Genomic DNA, 22,656 nt, shown 5'->3' on the forward strand with positions numbered 1-22,656 from the left:
TTTTGTTTTATCTTGATAAACTGTAAAGAGAGAGAATTTTTAAAATTAAGTTCTTTATTTTCTATTAGCTGTATTCATACTTTGGTTGCTTCAGACTTTATATATATTGTTCTAAAAAATAAAATTAGAAAGGGATTTCATGTGTTTAAAAATTTGTCACTTCTATTCTTTACAGAACTATGTAGTGCCAAAAAACTTTTTAAAAGAAAAATAAAACTGCAAAAAAAAGGATATAAGACTTTTTTTCCTCTTCCCTATTTGTATGTATTTGACTGTAATTAGAATAACAAAAACAACTTATATTTAGGTATTAAAGCTAGTCATCTTTCATCTCATTTAAAATGAGACATACAATCAGTGCGTGTTTTTCCCTGTACCGTTTGCAGGCTTGTCTTTCTTGTAGAATACTTGATCTGAGGGAAATGTACACCTCTTCTGTTTATACCCTTTCTAAACTAATATGAAAATTATCTTAAAAAAAAGCTGTACAACGAGGTAACTCTAAAATGGACCTTCCATAAATTAATTTGGCTTACTACTTTGTGTTGTCAACACTCATTTGGCAGTATGTGGAAAAAATAAGATAGGCAAGTTGGGATGTTTATGTAGCATTCAGGTGATAAAACTGGCTGCCCACGCTCCTGAAGTAAGATTACGAATAAAGGGGTGATACAAACTGGACTTAGCACAACTGTGTTCCTGCCATATGTCATTAAATGTACTAAGAACCGTAACTTGAATAAGAACTTGAATATTTTTCATTTGAAAAACAGGGTTTCACTGAATGCTAATGTTGAGGGATGCTAGAGCTGAGCTATTGTGGGAGAGTGACACAGGTAGGCCATAAATACTCTGTTCAAAGTAGTAGTTTACTGTCTCTAACTGTACTTGTTAACAATGCTTTTCAGGTAAAAACTTTTTTTTTCTACTTGACACTTTTGAACTGTCTGATACTGGTATCAGAAGTGTATCATTAGACTTACGGATGATTTGTACAAAGGAGCAAGTGACAGCTCTGTGTTAAAGAGCAGATTTAAGTTACCTTCGGCTTTTAGTAAGCATACTGGATTTTCATAGCATCACTTCCTTTTCTGTAATAGAGGGTTACTATATTTTAGGCTAATAGTTCTTCACTGTTCGACCTAAACACATTCTAACTTTAGTAATTTAATGCAGCAGCTGTTAGTCAAAACATTACCTTGATTTGAAAGTAAAGCCAGCTTCAATTAGAAATGTAGAAGTATTACAAAAGAAACCAGAAGACTCCTTTAAAGACAGCTTCCCTTTTATTATTGCTCTTCACTGACTTTTACAGGCCTTGAGAAAAACACTTTAAAAACAATCCTCAACTTCTATCACAAGAGTAAGAAAGTAACTACCTAAAGAGGATCTTTAGCTTTCTTTTAGTTAAAAAACAAAGAAACAAAAACACTTATACAAGAGGAGATGGACTAAAGAAATGAGCTGCTAAAGCAGCCAGTACATATTCAGCTGTCCCGTAAAGCGGATAGGACAGTATTAGACCATACTTCCAGGTCCCCAGATTGCTGGAGTTACCATTATTCATTCCCTCGGCGACTCTTCTTGTGGCTTTTCTTAGATCTGAAACAGAAAACAGTTATGTAAAACAATGATTAGTGCTTTGTCATAAAATCAACATGATCTATAGTGGTTCAGCGTTTTCTGCAGTCAAATATGGATAATGACTTCAGTATTAACACAGGAGGAGGTACCCCATGAAATACTTTAACACTGTAAGAAGATCTTCAGTTCCCAAGATTCAATGACACTTGTAAGACTACCTACAACTGTAAAGCCATTCTTAAGAAATACACCAAGAAATACTACCTTTCAGGGGATTTGGAATGACTTCTGTGTCTGTGACTACGGTGGTGCCCTGTAAGAATAAAAAAAAAAAAAAGTAATGATTACTTCCATAGACCCTGGAATTCTTTTGTTTTGTCAATGCAATCTGCTTCTGGTGACAGTATTGTAGATAATAGCAGAACTCTAGCTTTAGTTAGGCAGTCAAATACCTGAAAAATGCACTCAAGGCAATTTGGTATGTATTGAAGGAGTTCTCCAGCAATGCTTTCATATAACTAATCACTTTAGGCGGTTAATCTACCTTATAAGCTAGCTTCTTGATACCATGACACAGATTTTTCTTGCAGTGGATATTCTGCTGATAAAGACATGCAACACTTAACGTGTAAACTACAGAAATACCTGGAGATTTAGATCTTGATCTGTGGCGCCTCTCCCTGGATCTGCTCCGGTGTCGTCTCGGGCTTTTGCTGCGATGTCTCTCCCGGCGTGGTGATGGACTGAGAGAAAAGAATCTCATAAGATAGCCATACTAAAAACACACACACTAAAAATAAATAATAGAATAAAGTAATACCTTCTTCTCTTTGGAGAGCGGCTTCGCCTGTAGTGGGGGGAGAAAGAGGGTCATTAAAGAAGAAACAGAACCAGCAGTTTCATTTCCTGCATTCCCCGGCAACACTACCACAGCTTCCCTTGCACCTTCCCATATTCCTAGTGTTTGTTTGGCCCAATGCACGAGAGGCAGTGCATGCTTCTGGTCTGGCCCATACAGTGAGCTGAAGAGTTAAGTCACGATTTTTTCTGGCTCCTACCAGCAAGAATAATTGGATTTTCTCTCCAACCTTTGGCTTACATGTAAACAAGCACTTGGTTCCCTTTAGTGTCTTCATTCTATTGTTAGATCTAGCTGACATTGGCCAGCAAGTTCAAGAGTTACTGAAGGACAAGGGAAAGGTACAGACAAATGTTGACTGCAGCTGTGCACTGTAACTCCTTACTTTAGGATGTGACTAAAGGAATTAGGTGTAGGAAATTCTGCTGAATTGTCACCTTCACTTTCATGCTTCATGCTCTGCAGCATTCTAGGTAAAAGTATTGCTTAAAGAGCCATGCGTCACCTTCGTGGAGACCTGCTCCGGCTCCGCCTGTATCGCACGGCTGGAGATCTGCGAGGTTTATCAAGGTCCCTGTAGCCTCTTCTGCGGTGGTCAGGAGAGGGTGCTCGCTCCAGCTGGTAACAGTGGGGAAAAGTATTTCTGTAACTGTTGTTTCATTTTTTTTATTTTTTTTTAATTCATGAAGGACTTCTGCTGTACTTCGTTTATTTATTGTTCATAACTGACTATGATCATCACCATAACTTTCATCATCACCTTCTCCCCTATGTACATAAGACAACTGACATGAACATATTTAGGTAGCACAGAACAGATCCAGATCTGTGAGTTTCAGCAGACAGGAAAGCTTGACAAAGCACCTTAGAGTCTAAAATATTCTCAGTGGCAGCTTATATAAAAATCCATCAAGGGAAGAGGTAAGAGCTGTAAACAGCCTTCTGAGGCTTCCCCTCAAACATTTCTCATAGGCCACAAAGCCTGGGGTGATCCATCCAAGCACCAGTTTAAACAATCCCTCTGCAAATAGGTCACTAACCTTTTCGTCTTCTTCCTCTTCCTCCTCGCTAGATTCTACATCATCCATATCTTCTTCCAAAGCACTAACACGAGGCTCGAGTTGCTCAGCTTCTTCCAGAACATACCGTTTCTAGAAGAAATTACGGCTTTATCTTACATAGCTCAAGAACAAACACCTAAGGAGGCATCTGATGTGCCCGTTGTACATGCCCTAAGGGCCTGAATCACAGCTTCAAGCAACAAGCCAGTAGCTACTAGATCTGATGCAATTAGACCATCCACTTTTCCGAACCTGTAATCGAGGCAGAATGATATCACAGACACGTTCCTCATGGAGTAGTTCATCAATAAATTCATCCACGTGCATCAACTCAAATTCTAGCGGGGGAGAAAGAAGAATTTAAAAGACAAGATTAATGCTAGCTGATAAAGATGAAACGCACCCTCAATGTATATGAGCCTCAACTTCATTGAGGGTGCTGTACATATAACAGTTTTAAAATCATGATAAGGGAAATCATTAGATCTGTCTTGCAGAAATGGGAAACAATGCATAGGATATACTAGGACTAGTAGTGCTCAGGGCTCACATGAGTGGTGTTTCTGGTATTTGTGGAACTGAGTTTCAGTGTCCAACAGAAAACACAAGCACGTGAAGAAAGCAAAATAAGCAAGGCAGTTGTTTGTACACATCGAGAAGATCAGCAACAAACTAGCCAAAGAATGAACACTGGGGAAAGAATGAACACGGGGAAAAATGTTTTTCCCGATTTTAAGCTGTATTACTAAAAGAGAATATTTAACCTTATCACGTTACATTTTTCTAACAAGAGGTCATCTATGAGGCATCGAGAAATCATAACAGCATAAGGCTGCTTACCCCCATTTCTGTTCTGACTTTTTATTTTTCGATAATCATTGTAGAGCGGTTCAAGATACTTGTAGCAGTCAATAGCTGTGCCTGTCAGCCTCATGTACAACGCACCGAGCATTCGGACGTACCTAAAAGGCAAACCATTCCACTTATTTACATTGTTTGCACAGTTAGCAGTTTGGGTAAAAGGAATTTCTGAGAGAAATTTCTCAGAGACCTCTGAGGAAAACCAGTACACTATCATAGATTTCTCCTTCAAGTACTCAAGCAGATACATGTACTCTGTGCAGGTTGTTTATGCATGCAGGAGTTGCTTATCAGTCCCAGTGATTAGGGAAAGAGAAAGTAGCTGAGTCCGGCTGCGTTAATGCACCTTGTTATGCGTACTTCAGCCAGAAATGCCTTAGCACAGACAGCACACACCATAAAGGTGAGCAATGTCAACAACCTACACGACACAGAAAACAAGCTCTTCAAAAGCAAGATGAAGGCCATGGACTAGGAAGAATTTTACCACACACAAGAGAAAGCTAAACCTTGTCTGGGGTTTCTCTGGCTGTTTGGGACAGCCGCGTTTTATTCATTACAAGAAGTTACAAATAGAAAACCACCACGAGAGCGTGCACAGGCTTACTTGAAGTCCTCGTTTTTGATGAACTCCACGATGATGTCCTTCTCGGGCTGGATCTGCAGCATCTTCAGCGTCAGGCACAGGAATGGCGTGGGCTTGATGTTCCCGCCGTAGACGCCCCCCACGTACTTCAGCTCCATGGCCTTGTCCACCACCAGCTCGGCTGTGAGGGGAAAAACAGCCCGTCAGGGGGCGAGGGGCGGCTCCTCACAGCCCCTCAGAGCCCCCAGGCCCGCCCCGCCGTACCGGTGAGGCCGAAGCACTCCTCCTTCCAGTACTTGGACTCGTAGATGCGGGTGCGGATGATTTTCTCCACCAGGTACTGCGGGTTGGTGCCGTGGATGCTGTGCGCGTCCTTCACGGTCCGGTTCGCCATGGCCGCCTCAGCCCGGCGGCGGCGGCTCCCTCCCGCTGCCCGCTTCCGTCACGGACCGCGACCGATTCCGCTTCCGACTCCCTCACCTTATTTTCGGGCAGGCGCCTCCTTTCCGGCGCCGCTGTTGGGCGGCGGGTGCCAGGTACAAATATGGCGGAGCTCCTCCTCCTCCTTCGTCGCTCGCCCCCTCCTCCCCGTGCGCGCTTTGGCGGGAAGTTCCACCGCGGAGCTCACGCTGCTGCTGCCGCCACCGCTGCGCGCGCGGGGCTCGCTGAGGGGAGCGGTGAGCGCGGCCCCGGGCCTGAGGGGAGCGGGCGGGTGGGGGGCTTTGTGGGGCGATCCCATACGGCCGTTACGGCCCCTTCCCAAAGCACGGAGCTCAGGGAGCAGGGGGCGGGCTCCCCATGAGGGAACCGGGGGCCTCGCTGATGGAGAAAGGCTCTCTCAGCGAGTAGGGTTCCCTCTGAGGGACTGGGGCTCGCTGAGGGAGCGCCCTTAACCGTCGTCGGTTTGCGTTTTCCTGAGGCAAGCGGCACGTTCCCAAAGGGAAATTTCTTCTTTAGGAAAAATAAAAAGCAAAAGCGAAACGTTCGTCGCCGTTTCACCCGCCTGGCCTCAGGGAGCTGGGTGAAAAGCAGCGATAAAATGGCCCTTGGCGGGCTGGGGGCCTTGTGGTGATGGGCGCTGAGGGGCCGCAGCCGGGCAATTGAACAGCCCAGTGCTGCTGGGAGCTGAAACTGCCTTCAGAGAAGGAGATGGGGGAAATAGAGCTTGGGGAGACGGCAGTAATGCTGCATCTTAGCCTCCAGTGTTTGGGAGAGTTTTGGTAGCTGGTGAAACAGAAGGCATCAGTCCTGGTAACTTGATCTGTAAACAAATGAGCAAGCTGATATCAAGGGAATCGTTTGTTTGTCAGATGTGTTAATCAAACGCTGGATTTAAAAAAAACAAAAACAAAAAAACACAGAGTTAAAGGATAATGCGCTACCAAAAACTTTCCTTTTTTCCTCTTTCCTTGAGGGAGTGGTGTCTGCAGGTGTCAGGTATGGTAGGTTTCTGTGGATCAACCGATTTATGCCAGCTCCTTCATATTCACTGGAAGAATTTATTTCAGTTCTAGCAATCCAGCAATCTTGGGTCTTTCTTTGCTTTTCTTTAAAAATAAAAATAAAAAATAAAAAATGTTTGTTTATTTGTTTTAGCTTTTCCTTGGGAATCATGAACACCCGGCAGCAGACCAAAATTATTTACTCCTGGTATGGAAAACCCACAAGCTCAGACAGAAAACTGAGGACTTTGCAGTACAAGTAAATAACATTAATTTCTGGTTTCTCAGGGGAACTTGAACGGTGCAGGCTTCTTTAAATTTTTGACATCATTTAGGTTACTGTGGCAGGAGGAATATTACTAAGGAGTAGTGGTTTTGCCATACTGTGTCACAACGCTTTATGGAAATAACAAAAAGTTGTCGTAAAGCTCTTGATTTGTAAATTGTATAATGTTTAAACAAGCATTTAATTAAACTTGAGAGTAAGTGTTAACTTACTATTTATTATTTAAAATCTATGTGATTTTTAATAGGGAAAATGAATTTTAGCCTTTGTAATTGGGCCATAACTAGCTATAAGGCTGGCAGGCATATCACCAGTTTTAATGATATGTGAATTATAAAGGATGTGAAATCCTGCTAATCTGCATGTGTGTGTCACTTTCTAGGGGGATCATTATAAAATCAGAAAGAACCAGAACAGAAAAATGTATACAGCTTGGAGAGTTTGTTTTAATAGAAGGGGAGAATGCAGATCGGCCTTTTGTGGCACAGCTCCTGGATTTATATGAAGATGGTAAGAAATAACTTAAAAAAAAAAAAAAAAAAAAAAACCTTCTATCTGAGAAACGTTAAATTAAAGACGCTTGTATCACGGAAATGTAGCTGGCATTAAAAGTATCACTGGCCAAAGTTATGAAGGAAACTAGGTTTTGGTAATCACTGCATCTATATGCACATACTCCCCAGATGTTTGCGGCTAATGGCTAATTTCAGCTAAATTGGAGAGTTAAAGCAGAGTTGAAAGGCATTAAAAGGCAAAATCTTTTGCTTAGTTGTTTACTTTAAAAGAAGTGGTCCTTGAGGAAGACGGTGTGAGCTCATGCTTTATTTAGAGATTGGAAAACTCAAACAGAGCAACAGTGCTACAGCCTTGGTACTTGCATCTTATTAGACACCAGGGACGTGAGGTACAAGGCTGAATAAATGGGGCTCATTACTTCTGTCCCCTGTAGAACTACTTATTTATAGAGGGAGTTATGAACAAATGGACCATGGCAGGTAGGCAGCACAAAGTTTGGCTGAATAAGAAACTATACGTTAGCTATATCTGATTTCTTTGAACACCTTTTGTTTGTTTTGGGCTGTGGTAATATTTTGTATTTTTTTTGAATTCTTTACTTTTTTAAACATAAGCTGGAGTGATACATATTTACTAATGCACATTTATTGTAGCATAACTGAACATTCTTTTCATTAATTTCTGCATTTTTGACAAAGTAAAGATATGTAGCTTTGTTTTATTAAAGAGTTCATCTTTGAATATATAGAGAGGAGCATATTCAATTGTAATATGTTCAAAATGCTTTTTTTTAAATATATCCACATTGAATCTGCTCATATTGTTTATTCAGACTTCTGTATATTTCACAGCAGGATTATCTGATTATATTTTTAAGGCAGCAAACAAATGGTCCTGGTTTATTTCTAAAATAACACTGAAATTACAAAAAATGTTCTGAAATTTCTCAGTTCTCCTTTTATGTCACTGCGTTCAGTTAGTGGAGTCCAGCTAGAACACATGCATGCAAATAAGGAACCTTTTTAATTTGTGACAGTGAGCTGGTGGATTAGTTGGTCTGCAGGTGTTGTGTGTTCTGAGACTCTGTGCAGGTAGTACCTTAAGCCTTGAAAGTCTCAACTCAGACTTCAGAGACCTGAAGGTGGTTCCTAATTTTGGTATTGACTCTGTGCGAACTTGAGCCAATTTCTCTCCTTCTGTCTTGACCATCTGGAAAAAGACAGCAGTGATATTTTCCATCCTGTTTTTTTGGTCCTGTCTAAACTAAAAGTTCTTAAGGAAGAACACTGCCTTTCATTACATGTACGTAAAGTGTCTTGTCCAATATTTCTGCAGAAGTCATTGAGGTAATAACTATTTCTGATGCAGCAAAATTCTGAGTGTTCACTGGTTTCTTTTCATTGTTACAGGCGCTCAGCAGAAACACGCAGTTGTGCAGTGGTTCTCTCATATTACAGAGATACCTCAGAATAAACGGAAACTGCTTAAAAGAGAGGTTTCTTGCCAAGAAGTATTTTTTGATCAGGTTTCTGGCTACGACAATGATATAGCTGTGGAGACAATTATTGAAAGTGTTCTGGTATGTATGGCTGCACATCTATACCTACAGGAAAGAAAGAAACCACAACGATTTGGAAAGTGTAACAGAACAGTGCATCTACTTTACTCCTTCCCAAACCAAACGTGTGATGTGTATTTGTATGTTAAAGCAATTGTATAGGAGAGTTCAAAATCGTTAATGTTCCTTCCTCCATCCCATGACTTTGGTTGTTGGCAGCCAGCTTGTTTAGAGGATTGCATGGAAAGAAATGTGATGGGAGGCCTGTAGTACAGTAAAGTTATGCTAGGCTAAGTATACCTAGACTGAAAGCATTGCCTTCTGTAATGAAAGATAGCATGAGTTTTAGGTCAGAGGTTGGACTCGATGATCTTGAGGTCTCTTCCAACCTAGACAATTCTATGATTCTGTGAGTTCCAATAATAAAATATATAAATAGAAAATAGTTGAATGCTAAATTAATAGGAAATGTTAAGGTATGTGTGTGTTGGTATTTTCTCCTTTTGTAGGTAATACCACTACATCCAAAGGAGGAACTACCCATTACATTAAACAAGGAAAAAATTTTCTATGTGAAACAGTCCTGGGATGGGAAATGCTTTAAGGCTTTGTCCAGTGACACGTTCTCTAAGCTGAAAGAAGCTAACAAGAAAGGAGATGGCGTCCCAAACTCTTTGAACTCGTTTGTTCCTTTGGACATCATTTCCTCCATGAAAGAGGAGACCAAGAAGGTTGCTCGGAGTGTCATGAAAACAAAAAATGTTGAGGTAGAAATAGAATCAAAACATTCTGCTTCCAAGTCTTCCCTGTCTAAGGAGAGACATTCACAAAGAGTGGCTAATGGCACCAAAACTCCAACAGCAAGGAAGAAGCTACAGTTGAACAGTATGTATATGTCAATCTTCTGTCCATTTGGTTTTGAATGTAGCATGTTTTGTGCCTCTTCATTTTTGGGTAGTCTAAACAGTGGCAATACTGTATTTTTAGCTACTTTATCTAAGCTTTGGGATGAGCCCATGTGTTTGGTGCTAGCAGTTCTTTGTCTTCTTATATGTCTGTTATTTCAAGCAACTATACTGCTTATGTTGAATTACTGTTGCAAATGTTTTATTTGTAACTGGTAAGTCTAAATTAATGTGTGTGCTTTCTGAAATGCTACCAGTCAGACTAATTTGACATTGTAATGTCTCCATTTTTTTTTTTTTTATATCCTCAATCTTCTAGCTAATGGTATATTAGAATGTAACTGGGCTGGCTGAGTAAGCACATTTGGCCTTTTGTAACACACTATATTCAAACTGAAGCCTAAGTAAAGTTGTAAGTGATGGAGAGAGTTTAGAAATGGAAAAATCAGTCTGTAGTACTTTTTTGTCGTCTTTGGAGAAGGACGCCTTCCAGTGAGATTTTCTTTGTTCCTGAAGCTTAATGCCATCACTTTTCATTTAAACAACAGCCACCAAGCCAATCATACTACATCTTCTGAAAGTTAACGAAACCATCCACATTACAGCCTGATAAAAGTTCATTTTGCTCTTGATTCCTAGGTCCCACAAGATTTCCTCAAAGCAAGCTCCTGGACTGTGATGTTTTGGAGCTTTTGGATGATGACTTTGATTCTATAGTAACGTTAGAACCATCAGCTGCTAAACGAAAAGTAAAATTCACTGGAATTCTAGGCTCACCACCAAAAATGCCTTGTCCTGATGATGACTCAAATTCAGTGGGTGATGCTTCAGAGCACCAGCAGAGGTTTAGTGATACAGTACGATTATCCCCCTACTATAGTAACGTCCAAAAATCTAACGAAAAAGCCAAGAATCGTAATAGTAAAGATGACACTATGTGGTAAGTGATAGCATTTTCGTAATTATTTTTTGTATGGAGTATCTTTAAGAGAACTACTTAGAAATAGCACACTTAGGAAAGAGCTCTGGAGAGAAAAGCAGGCAAAGTCCCTTTGTGTCCCACACGTTGTCTGTTAAGATCAGTGAGAGAATAGGGCATAGCCTCAATAGCTACAAACGTGCTGTGGTGAAGTTATAGCAAGTGTGTTAAGTGGAAGTGAATGGAAGATTGGGGAAGGTTGTAAGAGGAGCTGATGTTAAAACTGGGCACAAGCAGCTCCCAGTTAGAAGAACAGAGAGAGGACTGGGAATGGTAGGGTGATGAAAGGGATATGAAAGAGAATTGAAATATAACTGATCATTGAGGTTTGTACTCAGCAACCTGGATAAAAATCTTTCTCTGCAGTCTCTGTATGTATGTGGTACAAGCTCAGATGTGCCTTATTTGTGACAACTACTGAGATGTGCCAGACTGTAGGAAGAGCTGTGATTGCCTCATAAGAGTTCATGTGATAATTAAGTGTATACTTTCATACTACTGTTTGGAAAAGAACTCAAAGTGTAATTATCGTGTAAGTATATCTTCAGTCTTTAAAAATGGAATTAAGCTGGGCCAGGGGGAGAATGGATCAAACACCTTTACATAAAACAATGCAGGAAGCCAGAAACCAGTGAGGTTCTTCCTTTCAAATAGTAAATTTGTGGATGCAACACTTGAGGGATTCGCCCCCTTCTGTCAATTATTATATATAGCATAAAAACTATTGCTATTTCAATTTTTAAGGTAAAGCATTTCAGTGGCACTTGTAGACAGTTCTCAGATTTTATTTTTGTCTACAAATAATTAAAGCATATGTTAAAAACACATAATGAGATGAATTACTAATAGGAAAACCAATAATGGTGAAATGTTTCAACAGTAAGGATCAAGTTCCTAAGCTGACAGTGGAGGAGTCTCAAAACTCAAATAGAAAAATTGACTCTGAAGGAGAACAGCCATAGGAGCACTTACTCTATAATAGGAAATCTTTCTAGTGTAGACCATGAATGTAAATATTTGTTTTTTTTTCTGGACAAAGATGTGTCAAAGCGAGTGCCAGTGAGGGCAAACTATGCTGCCAGCATCCATGCCATTTCCAGTCAATAACAAGTAACAAGTTTGTAATGGCTGTTACTCCAACACAACTGTGCCTGAAGTTTGAAAGGCCTTGTCTCCATCTTTACAAGGGTGATGCAAAGAGGAAATACAAATAGCTTTCTGTTCTTTCTTTACAGCTTAAATGGCCTTCAGAAGCTGGGTAGTCTGAGCCCTGTACTCACCCCTCGTTCTCGTAGAGCATGTGCAAAGAAGACAAGTGCTCTCATTGCGCAGCAAATCAGGTACATTTTCACTTCCATGGTATCTTGTTCAGGTTGCTTTTGATAGCCTGAAGCCTTGAGAGTTTGTATAGCATAATATTGAAATGCAAATGATTACAGAAATAAGCTTAATTGCAGAGTGAAAAATGTCTTGTATTCAGAAACATTAAGCTGACTCAGTGTTCATCAGAAAACTGACTTCCTTTAAACCACTTTATTAAGTAGCTATGCAAAACTTAACAGCTCAAGTGGAGAGCATGTTGACTTGCTGATTATGGCAACTACAGGAAAAGCTGAAAATGTATCAAATGAAACTCTGTAGTGAGTAGAATTGCATGTAGTCTTTCAAAAACTCATGCCATTTCTGTTTTTTATAGCTTATTAAATATGATAGAATCAAACCAGGAAGAGGATTTTCTGTCTAGCTCAGATGGATCATACTCTTCAAGTAGCGAGGAAGAAGATAGCGATGTGCTTTGTTCGCCAGAAAAGAAAACTAAAGCAAGCAGAACATCCAGCGTCCCAAAATCTTCAAGGAAGCCTTCAGTTCACACTCCTGCCAAGACCCCAAAGAAAACTGTAAGGGTCCTTGTAGCTGTTGACATTTTAAAAAGTTGTTTTTGTTATTTCTAAGCCAGTTGTTGGAATGCTCAATACGATTGTACCAAAGTTTAGTATCTGAATCCCGTAGTTTTGAATGAAACAGTACCTTGATTCATATGAACTTCAGCACAGTTACGAAAATGCAGTACTTGCATATCATGAATGTCGTGACAACGTTGATCAGAAAACATCAGTCTAAGAGAAAATGTTGGATTAGGCTGGGAGCTGACTAGTGATTTATGCCCTATTCTCAGCCCTTATTCTCAAAAAAAAAAAAAAAAAAAATCAAGAGAAAGGCAGGAAAGGTGATGAAATTGATGGATTTGATTCTACATGGGTAACAATTGATAGCAGTATGTGAACTGTGAACCTAAAAGTGAGACAATATGGGAAGAGATAACGGTAAGTCTCTGAAATCATGAGTGGCAGAAGGGTTGAGCAGAAATTGACTATTTTCTCTCCCAATATAAGATACAAGCTCTCAAATAAACCTAGTAGGAATTGTGATCAAAACAAGAGTAATTAATTATTCAGTGAGTAGTTAGACCTGTGCAGCTCTTGGGCAAGGGATATTGTTACTGTAAGAAGTTTCACTGGGTTCAGTGAGAGACCATGGAAGTACCCAAGAATGATCCATGGGGGTGGTTACTAAAGAAACTACATCCATTTCTTGGAATCCTGTGAAGTCAAAATAGCTGAAGGCTGAAATTTATTCCTGTCCTGTTCTTACTGTTCTCTAAGCATCCATTTATAGCCAACATTTTGACTCTTACTGTAAACTGCACACAGAGACACTTTAGTGCATTTTCTGTGTAGTCTTTATTCAGCACAATCTCTATATACAGCAGTAAGCCATAAACCCAACTTTGTGCTGTCCTGATTCTTGAAGGCTTCCCAATGTGCTGATGCTGCCAATGCAGAAGGGGTGCTCTACAGGGTTCATGGCCACACCAAAGATAGCATGGCTGGCATTGTCTTGTAGTGTCACAGCCACTGGGGATGGACGTCCCTGGGATGAGATTCCGGGTTTGATGGATCTTAGGCTTGACCTGTTAACACTCTTCAGCACCTTTACTCAGGCTCATACTGACAATGGGTAATTTCTTCTCTATTTATGAAATGTCTAATGCAGAAGCCCTAGCATAACTAGAACCTGTAAGCACAATAAGGAAGAATATTTCAGATATTGCATGGCTTTTTTCTTTGTACAATGAAATTCAGATTGATCAGTTTCTATTTGCTTGCTGTTTCTTAAAATCCAGACCACTTTGTAACATAGGACTTCAGAAGAATATAAAGAACTTGACCTTTTAACTGGCTGAAGAATTTTAAAGTTGTCTGTGTCACCATTCCCCTCCCAGTTTCTTTTTTTCCCCTCAAGGAAGAAAAAGACTGAGGCTTATGTGGTAATTTCCTTTTTAAGGACTGTTTCTCTTTTAGTCTTCCTCTTCGATGTCCCCAGGTAGTCATTATGCATCAGTATCGTTTTGGAAACTTGTATGAATGATCAGGCTCCAGTAGAAATTCTTGTATCTAGCAAATCTGTTTGAGGTTCTAATTTTTCTCTGCAGTCTTTACCAGGAACGCCTAAGACACCCCGGAATGCAACTCCTGAAATTCCCAGACGCAGCCACGCAGCACAGAAACCAGCTAGTATGCTAGAAGAAGCCAGATTAAGGTAATGTTTGCTGAAGGGAAGAAATGATAGTTTTGTTTCAGGTATGCAGAACAGTAGGCTGTGCTGAAATAGGGAAATGTCAACTTTTACAAGATCGAATAAATTGGGTAAAAATGTGCCTTTCTAAGTCCTCACACAGTGGGGAAAAAATGCCTACAGGATTGATTGTGTCTTTCAAACTGAGTTTTAGCTTTTTCACCCCTTACTCTAAGCTATTGTACCTTTCTATCCCTAGTCTACCTTGACTTATTTTTCTGTGTGAATTACAACAGCTAGATCTTTATCATGTATTTAATGCTGGTTGCTTACAAAGACGATCATTCAGCCTTCTTATTCTAAAAGCTTGAAAACTAGAGAGAGACTAGTCTATTTCTTTTTGGATACTTGACATTGGTGTTCAGACTATGTAAGACAGATTTGAAAAGCTACATGCAACTGTAAAGGGGGGTGGAAGGTGGCTCTTTGTTTTTCACCAGTTGGCCCTTCAGGAAGAACTGTGAAAAATGCAATTCTTGGACTTCCAATTTTAAATTTATTTATTTGTCAAAAGGCTGCATGTTTCTGCTATCCCTGAATCTCTGCCCTGTCGTGAAGAAGAATTCCAGGATATCTATAACTTTGTGGAAAGCAAACTTATGGATGGTACTGGAGGGTAAGTTTGTTGCTGAGGCTTTAACTTCTACCTGTGGCATAACAGCAGTCAATCTACACTGCTTTTATTTAAAAATATATCCTTGTTTGACTAAAATAAAGGTCTTAGTGGAGGTTTTCCTACTTTTTTTTTTTTCTACTTGAGTGGGTTGTGCATATAACTAATATAGGCTCCTTTATTTTACAGATTCAAATTTAAGACAAATACCTAGTCAATTTTAAACATCTGGGAAAGTATTTTTTTAATTAAGAGATCAATTAGCATTTATAAAGTATTTTAGATTATTTGCTTCAGTAATTATAAAAATTCTCATGATCTTGCAATGTGTGGCATGCCCTTGTTTGCATATAAACTAACTGAAATACAGGGAATTTTGTGAAGTGACAGAGAGGTGAATAGTATTCAAGGGTGGTCTCTGAGCCCAGGAATTCCATCTTCTTGTCACAATTTTGCTCAGACTGCTAAAAAGGTGTTCTGCTTTTACAGGTGCATGTATATTTCTGGAGTGCCTGGAACAGGTAAAACTGCAACTGTTCATGAAGTGATTCGTTGTCTTCAGCAAGCTGCAGAAAATGATGATGTCCCAGCATTTGAGTTCATAGAGATCAATGGCATGAAGCTGACTGACCCTCACCAAGCTTATGTGCAGATACTAGAGGTAAGCAAAGCCTCTTTGATGGCTCCCTGCTTTGAAACAAGGGAAGTCCTATACTTTACCATCAGATCCTCGATGTGTTTCAGGATTTGAGACAATTAACAATCAATACTTCTAAAGTAGTCTCTCTGAGAGACAGTATGCTTTTATCTGAGAGCAGGTTAAAAAAGATTTGTTTAAGGCTGTGCCCAGCTTTGTGAACTGTCTCGCTTCTAGCTGCCTAAGGACATTGGCTGGGAAATAATCTGATTTATAACATTTACCCTGGTTTAAATAATAATAAATCTAAACTAGATTCTTTTAATATTTACCCTTCGACGGCTTTTTCTGTACACATGTTTAGAAAGTTACTGAGATGACAACTCTGAAAGTCAGTGTAACAGAGTAATTACTTAGATGGTCTTAACTGTAAATCAGTCATAGCAATCCAGTGAAAGAAGAACCATCTCTAGCAACCATACTGTATTTCAAATGTTTATGACAAACTAGTCTGCAGCGTATCACCTGGGACTACGGCTAGTACTTACACAGGTTTGAGTTACCCTTCTGAGGAATGGATTAAGATGCCAGTTAGAGAGTAACTGCACCAAGACCTTTGGCAGTCTAGACTACCTTTGGGCCAGTGATCTGGAAATGAAATGATGTGTTTCTTGAAGCATCCAGTCCCTTTCCTTAAAAACTTCTGCCCCATTACTGCAGTTACGTCACTTTCTTAGGAAAGCATATAATAAAGGGAACAGCAACACAAAGGCCTGGACAGTGAGAAAGTTAAATGCCTGGGTACAGTAAGTGTGCTTTTTTAGTTGTTTTCTTTTGGTTTTGTTCTTTTATGGACAGTTTTTGGTAGAGCTAAGTGTCTTCATGAGCCACGCTTAAAAATAACAATAATTCTGTGGGGAGTGACCAAGCATATGGTTGTTCTTGAGTGTTAGAGAAAAGTTGTAATCACATAAGAGTGAATCACACCAAAACCCTGGAAATCAGAAGTTTAACCTTGCAGCATTGTTTAATCCTTGTCCAGCTACTGACAGGTCAGAAGGTGACAGCAACCCATGCTGCAACACTGTTGGCAAAGCTGTTCTGTACTCCTGGACCAAAGAGGAAGACCACAGTGCTTATAGTGGATGAGGTGAGATGAGGAATCCTTCATTCTCTTTCCTATGGTATCATAAGGGGAAAAAAAAGGTTGTGGAGGATGGAAAAAGTGTGTGTATTTAGAGTATGTCATACATGGCCTAAAATAAGTAGACTTTGGAGAGAAGACACTCTAATAGTTCCTCTTAGTCTTATTTGAAAACTTGAATGTAAATAGGCAGGCATCCTCATCCTACTGCCAAAGTTGTTCTTTCCTTGGTTCTCATGTTGTTTTTTGTTTTGTTTTTGTCTAAGTCATGGAATGTGTGGTTCTGTGAAGTCCTAAGTACCATAGAATTCAGCACTGTTTTGTCAGGAAGCTACTGCCTTCTCCAGTGAGAACATTCACAATGAAATATCTGATTTCAAAACTTTTGATGTGCTTTATTCAGTAACAAGCAAATATGCATTTATGTTTTTCCTGTAAGCTGATTCAGGTCCTTGCATGAAAGGTCTTTTTATCTTGTTAGATGTAATATTAATGTCACAGTAGTGTTTAAAAATTCCAGCTTAATACTGCGATGAGTAGTGTTGAAACATCTATTGGGACTGTGCTTTTCCAAGAGATCAGAGCCCTAATTCAGAAAATGCAGTCCTATTAATAGATGAATAAAGGAGACAACAGAGACAGCTTGTTCAGTATCACATAAGAAGTGTTCTGTGGCAGAACTAGCTCTCTCACACCCCCAGCGAGTATTGTAAATACAAGGCCATCTTTTTTCAGTCAAATTTTTTCTCTCCCTTTTTCTCTCCTCAGCTTGATCTTCTGTGGACCCGAAAACAGAATGTGATGTACAACTTATTTGACTGGCCAACTCAAAAGCACTCCAAGTTAATCATCTTGGCCATTGCTAACACCATGGACTTGCCAGAGAGAATAATGATGAACAGAGTAGCTAGCAGGCTGGTATGTCCTCTAACAGTTTTGTTGCTATGCTAGAAAATGAGAACCGATTAAATATTGTATGTAGTCAAAAGTAATATGGGAGAAAGATAGGGTGGGTTATATAGAACTTCTATGTACAGAAGTTAATGCTTTTTTAATGCCCTCTTCTCTCTAGTGGGCAGATGATTAACATATTAATCTTAGCAAAGTAAGTACAGGAGCCAGCTCACTAATCAGATGTTATGCTGTGTAAGAATACTCTGTACTTGTAAGAATGAATTAAGAAAGAGAATGCAGATGTCTCTTTAAACATATTAGTATTTGGATAATCAAATGCCATGCCTCATGGTGAAGCTGCTTACACTGGAGTTCAGAGAAATTTCCTTCTGTTTTCCCTTCCTCTTTCCCTTTCCATTCGAGGCACCTAATTACTTATCCATTTTCCATTGTCAGCTGGTAGATTTTCTTTGTTGGATACCTGTGGACAGAAAATTGGATGCTTTACCACTCTACACATGTGTTTTATATATTTTCCTAGGTCATCGTTTCAACACTGCTATAAAAAGTGATTTGCAAAAACAGTGCTCTGTGCTTCCATCCTTCTGTGACTCAAAGACAGTTGCACAGTAACTGTGAATTGTTCTCCCACCCACTAAACCTGCAGACTAGCTGAAGATCTGAGAGTCTAGAAAAGATTCTTGTGACTGGGTGGCTTTGATTTGTTTTGTAATAGAAACTTGAATTCTAATAGCAAGCAGCACTTGCTCCTCAGGCCTACTGGGGAGGTGGTCCAACCACAGATCCTCACTCAGTCTGTTGTATTTATGGATGTGCACTTTTATTTCACAAATAGGAACCAGAAGAAATAATAAAAGCTTATCAAAGCTAGGAGGAGAAGGATGTGAAAGAGAGTGGTCCCACCAGAGAAATTAAAGCTACTAACTGTACAGGTTGTGCTTACTGTATTTTATTGTTTTCTGTAGGGCCTTACCAGAATGTCCTTCCAGCCATACACCTATAAACAGTTACAGCAAATTATTTCATCTAGACTGAACAGTGTGAAGGCATTTGAAGAAGATGCGATTCAGCTAGTTTCCAGAAAGGTAAATGCACACAGAACAGATTTGCATTGTTGTGCTAGGTAAAGAGTACAGGGAGTCACTGAGGGAGAACTTCATAACAGTAGTTGGGCTAAAAAAAAATAATAGCATACAGGCATGCTGAAAAATACCTATGTTATTTTTTTTTCTTTCTCAAGATGTTTAAGGCCTCAGTGTAATATGTTCTATTTTCAGTCTATGTACTCTGTACAAAAAATAATGCTTTAGGGATCAGTAGCTTTTCAAATGGGAGATGTATGCATTATCCAATGTCTTACGTTAGAATATGTTAAAATGCATTAAAATGATATGTTAGACCATCTACAAAACAGTATACTCAAACTGTTTTCTGGAAAACACTGCTTTACGATTAAAAACAGAATTCCCTTAAATAGGTCAAAGTAAACAGCATTAACTTTTTGTTATGAAGGACACTGTTTTTTATGAACAATAGTGATGAATTTGCAGACTAACCTTCTAGTACAACTTTTCTTCAGAAAGTCTACACAAACAACTTGTAATCAGATTTTTCTATAGGGTTTTTCATTCTTGGTTCCAGGAGGGTTTTGTGGCTTCCATAAGCCATGAGTTTCTACTGGGGAAAACAGGCCAGCCCTATATCTAGTGAACATTCATAACTATTAAAAATTGTAAGCCATAAGCGGGATTTTAAGAAGTATTTTGTTTCAGAAATTCTGGATACTCAATATTCTTCAGGCATTTCTAAGTTTAAATTCACTATCCCAGGTGTTTCTTTGAAACCTATTTTAAGAAGTCTTATACTCCTAAAAAATATTCCATTATATATGGGAAAACAGAGTTGTTTCTCACCTTCTTTCTACGTGAACATGGATTGTGATTGTCTCCATTTTATGTTTCTGAAAACTTTTGGTGCTCAGTTAAACCGTTCATATTGAATTTCCTGATTATTATTTAAACCTTTGACTTCCATGGTTATAACACCAAGTTGAGTCTCAAATTTGTGATTACTACATCAGGACGGGGTAGGGAGGTTGCTTTTGTTTGGTTTTGATCAATAAGACTGTTTTGTTTTTTCAAATCTGGATTTATTTGACATAGTCCACATGAACAATACTCTCCAGTTTTGTTTGTTTGTTTTGGTCTGTTGATTCTTGCTAAATATTTTTCTCAACTTATAGGAAATATTGCTACAAGCCTGTCATGTTTACTTTCAGGTAGCAGCATTGTCTGGTGACGCAAGGCGTTGCCTTGATATCTGCAGAAGGGCCACTGAGATCTGCGAGTTTGCTAGCCAAAAGAATACACCTGAAATAGTCAGGATGGCCCACGTAACAGAAGCCATAGATGAAATGTTTTCATCACCATATATAAGTGCGATCAGGTAAAAACATTTCTTAGAGGTGTTTCTTTGCTTTTGTGTCATTTTTACTGCTGATTTCCACAGAACCTTCAGTCTGCCCTTTTATCCCCTTTGAGTGGTGTATGTGATGCATCATGCTTTGTTAGAGCATGATTTAAAAAACACAGCCCGCAGCACAGCTAGAAGAGGGATACAAAATAGGAATGAAAGATGGGAAACCAAGACACAGAAATTGCTTGTTGAAAGTTGTACAGGATGTTTGCCTATCAGTGTCTGAATCAGGGATTTTGAAATTTCCCTGCTTCTTGTACATTGGGTCTGAAAAATGTGAATAGGTCATTAATAAATGTAAATTGACCATAACACACTGCAGCACAGGTATGGTGTCTGGTGTGGGTTCCCCCATTCTCAGTAGGGGGGTTGTAATTATTAAAGTAGCTACAGACTTGTCCTGCCAGCACAGCACATACACAAATATGTGGCATTACACAGTGATCAAACTTTGCATGGCATTTTCATTGAGTCATTAAGCTTTACATTCTGTATGGAATGAAATGTCTCCTATAGATAGTGAAAAAGATGGAGTGAAACGCAGTGTTCTGTGGTGCCAGAGCTGCAAGCTGTAATACTGGGTAGTGGACATAAGTGGAATGTCTTGCATTTTTCCCCTCTCAGATAGAAAAATGCCCTATGTTTAAATATTGTTACCAGGTAATTTCCCTTCCAGACATCTTCCTAAGGATTCATGAGTTCTTAACTTGGCAGACTAACTTCTGTCCCTTTTGTTTGGATATTCAGGAATGCCTCATTGCACGAACAGATCTTTTTGAAAGCAATTTTAGCAGAGTTTCGCAGGGCAGGAGTTGAGGAGGCAACAGTTCAACAGGTATGTTAGTGTTTCACGTTGTTTTTTTGTTTGTTTTTAAGGAAGGGGAACACTGTCAAAACTGTCAAGCATAAACGTTAAAATATCTGGGATTTTTATTTCTAGAATTTGATGGAAGACAAATGTAGTAAGGTAAACTGGGACATGGTAGTCCAGGCCACCTGTAAAGCATAATTGATGTTACCCCTTGTTTTCATTGGGACCAAATACTTGTCATTGGAAACACCTGCTCTTGTGTTAATATTACCAGTGGCCTGGCTCATGTAATGTTCTAGTCTGCATCTGAAAATAGTGTGCCTTTACCTAACATATTTCATAAGGGAGGAAATAAATGATAACCTGGAAATACCAGGTAACATAGATGAGGGAGGAAACCTCAAAGTTAATTCCAATTTCTGCATCTTCCTCTTCCTCAATGGAGGCAGATACATCACTAATAGCTTCAATTTTTTTGAGTAGGCCCATAAAATACACCAGCAGAGTCAAGTACAGAGTCCATTTCATGTTTCACAGTATGGAAGCTAAATGTTAATGCTTAATGATGATAATGTAGAACTGTATATTTACATAAAATGTTAGCGGTATCTGGTTCTACAGGTTTGTAAGTAAGACTTACAATTAGGTTTTCTGTCCCTTCTTCCTGAACATGTGTGTCAGTTGATCGCACTGATGCAGTGGGCAATCAATTCTTGAACATCAAAGAATATTTTGTTAGACTGATCTTTTATCTTTCTTCCTTAGTTTTTCTCTAACACCAAAAGGGGTTTTGTTCTGCTTTTTCTAAATAGAAAAGCCAATTCTTGGTAGAGGTTTTCTAGTCTGCATATTCAGTGACAGGTGAATTCTTCTGTGTTTAAAGGTGTATTGTGCCCTTCTGAGCTGTTTGTGGGTGTGTGCAGTCTGTTAAGACAACAGACTGAAACTAGTTTTTCATAGATGTGGAGGGAAACTTACCTTTTTCACCTTGGCCTACTATATTGCAGCAGGAGTTTAGCAGGAATTACATATTCTTTTTTTTTTTAATAGGTCTATCATCAACACATATCATTGTGTAGAATGGAAGGCATGCAGAGCCCCACGGTGTCGGATATCATGTCGATTTGCTCAAGGCTTGGTGCCTGCAGGCTCTTGCTGGTGGAGTCCAGTAATAAGTATCTTCACATGCATGTGCGACTAAATATCAGCCAGGATGATGTCATGTATGCGCTCAAGGATGAATAAGGCAATAGAGATTTTATTTTTATATTTGTATAAATGTTTTAAATATTGTGTATTTTAATTTTTTAAGTGTTGATAACATGGAAATAGTGGAATGTATTTTTCTAAATATTTTTGCTTGATGTATCCAAGCACCTTTTGTACAATAAAGAGTGTGCTTCGAAGCATTTTAAATATTTGAAATCAAACTATCTGTTTTAAGGAAACTTTTATATGCTGGTAAGTGTTCCCCTTTCAACTGAGGTTTATAAATTGATTACTTGCATCACTACCAACAAGCTTAATCAGTAAGGAGCTTTTTTATTGTTGAGACCAGCAGTGTCATTTGTGGCATTATGATGTATTTATTTCCCTCATTGAATGTTGTAGAGTATAAAACACATGACTAAAATGTGCCTAAACTTTTACTATACTTTGGAATGAAAATGAACTTTCTATTTGCAGTCAAGACTGGATATTTAAATTGGCTATCTAAAGGAAACTGCTTGATACTAGGAAAGTAAAAATAAGAAACTGGTCATTTAAGCAATTGTTTGCTTTTTCTTT

General features: G+C 39.1%; 2 protein-coding genes across 2 annotated transcripts; one reads left to right on the top strand and one right to left on the bottom strand.

The window, feature by feature from the left end:
- Positions 1-1,264: 1,264 nt before the first annotated feature.
- PRPF38A (pre-mRNA processing factor 38A) lies at positions 1,265-5,392 on the bottom strand. Its single transcript, XM_084291348.1, has 10 exons — positions 5,216-5,392; positions 4,973-5,132; positions 4,345-4,466; positions 3,757-3,842; positions 3,484-3,594; positions 2,949-3,061; positions 2,405-2,431; positions 2,230-2,327; positions 1,849-1,897; positions 1,265-1,602 (listed from the first exon to the last, which is right to left on the bottom strand). Exons 1-10 carry the CDS (start codon positions 5,343-5,345, stop codon positions 1,560-1,562), a joined length of 939 nt encoding a protein of 312 aa, XP_084147474.1. The 5' UTR covers positions 5,346-5,392; the 3' UTR covers positions 1,265-1,559.
- Positions 5,393-5,544: 152 nt separating this feature from the next.
- Positions 5,545-22,259, top strand: ORC1 (origin recognition complex subunit 1). The gene is made up of 17 exons (XM_084290921.1): positions 5,545-5,628; positions 6,548-6,652; positions 7,062-7,189; positions 8,605-8,774; positions 9,263-9,638; positions 10,298-10,598; positions 11,873-11,977; positions 12,334-12,535; positions 14,131-14,237; positions 14,788-14,889; positions 15,376-15,547; positions 16,566-16,673; positions 17,436-17,585; positions 18,548-18,667; positions 19,861-20,027; positions 20,805-20,892; positions 21,919-22,259. Exons 2-17 carry the CDS (start codon positions 6,564-6,566, stop codon positions 22,111-22,113), a joined length of 2,580 nt encoding a protein of 859 aa, XP_084147047.1. The 5' UTR covers positions 5,545-5,628; positions 6,548-6,563; the 3' UTR covers positions 22,114-22,259.
- The last annotated feature ends 397 nt before the right edge of the window (positions 22,260-22,656 follow it).

The sequence above is a fragment of the Netta rufina genome (assembly GCF_964035555.1).
Source record: "Netta rufina genome assembly, chromosome: 8".
In the NCBI taxonomy this organism is placed as follows: Eukaryota; Metazoa; Chordata; class Aves; order Anseriformes; family Anatidae; genus Netta; species Netta rufina.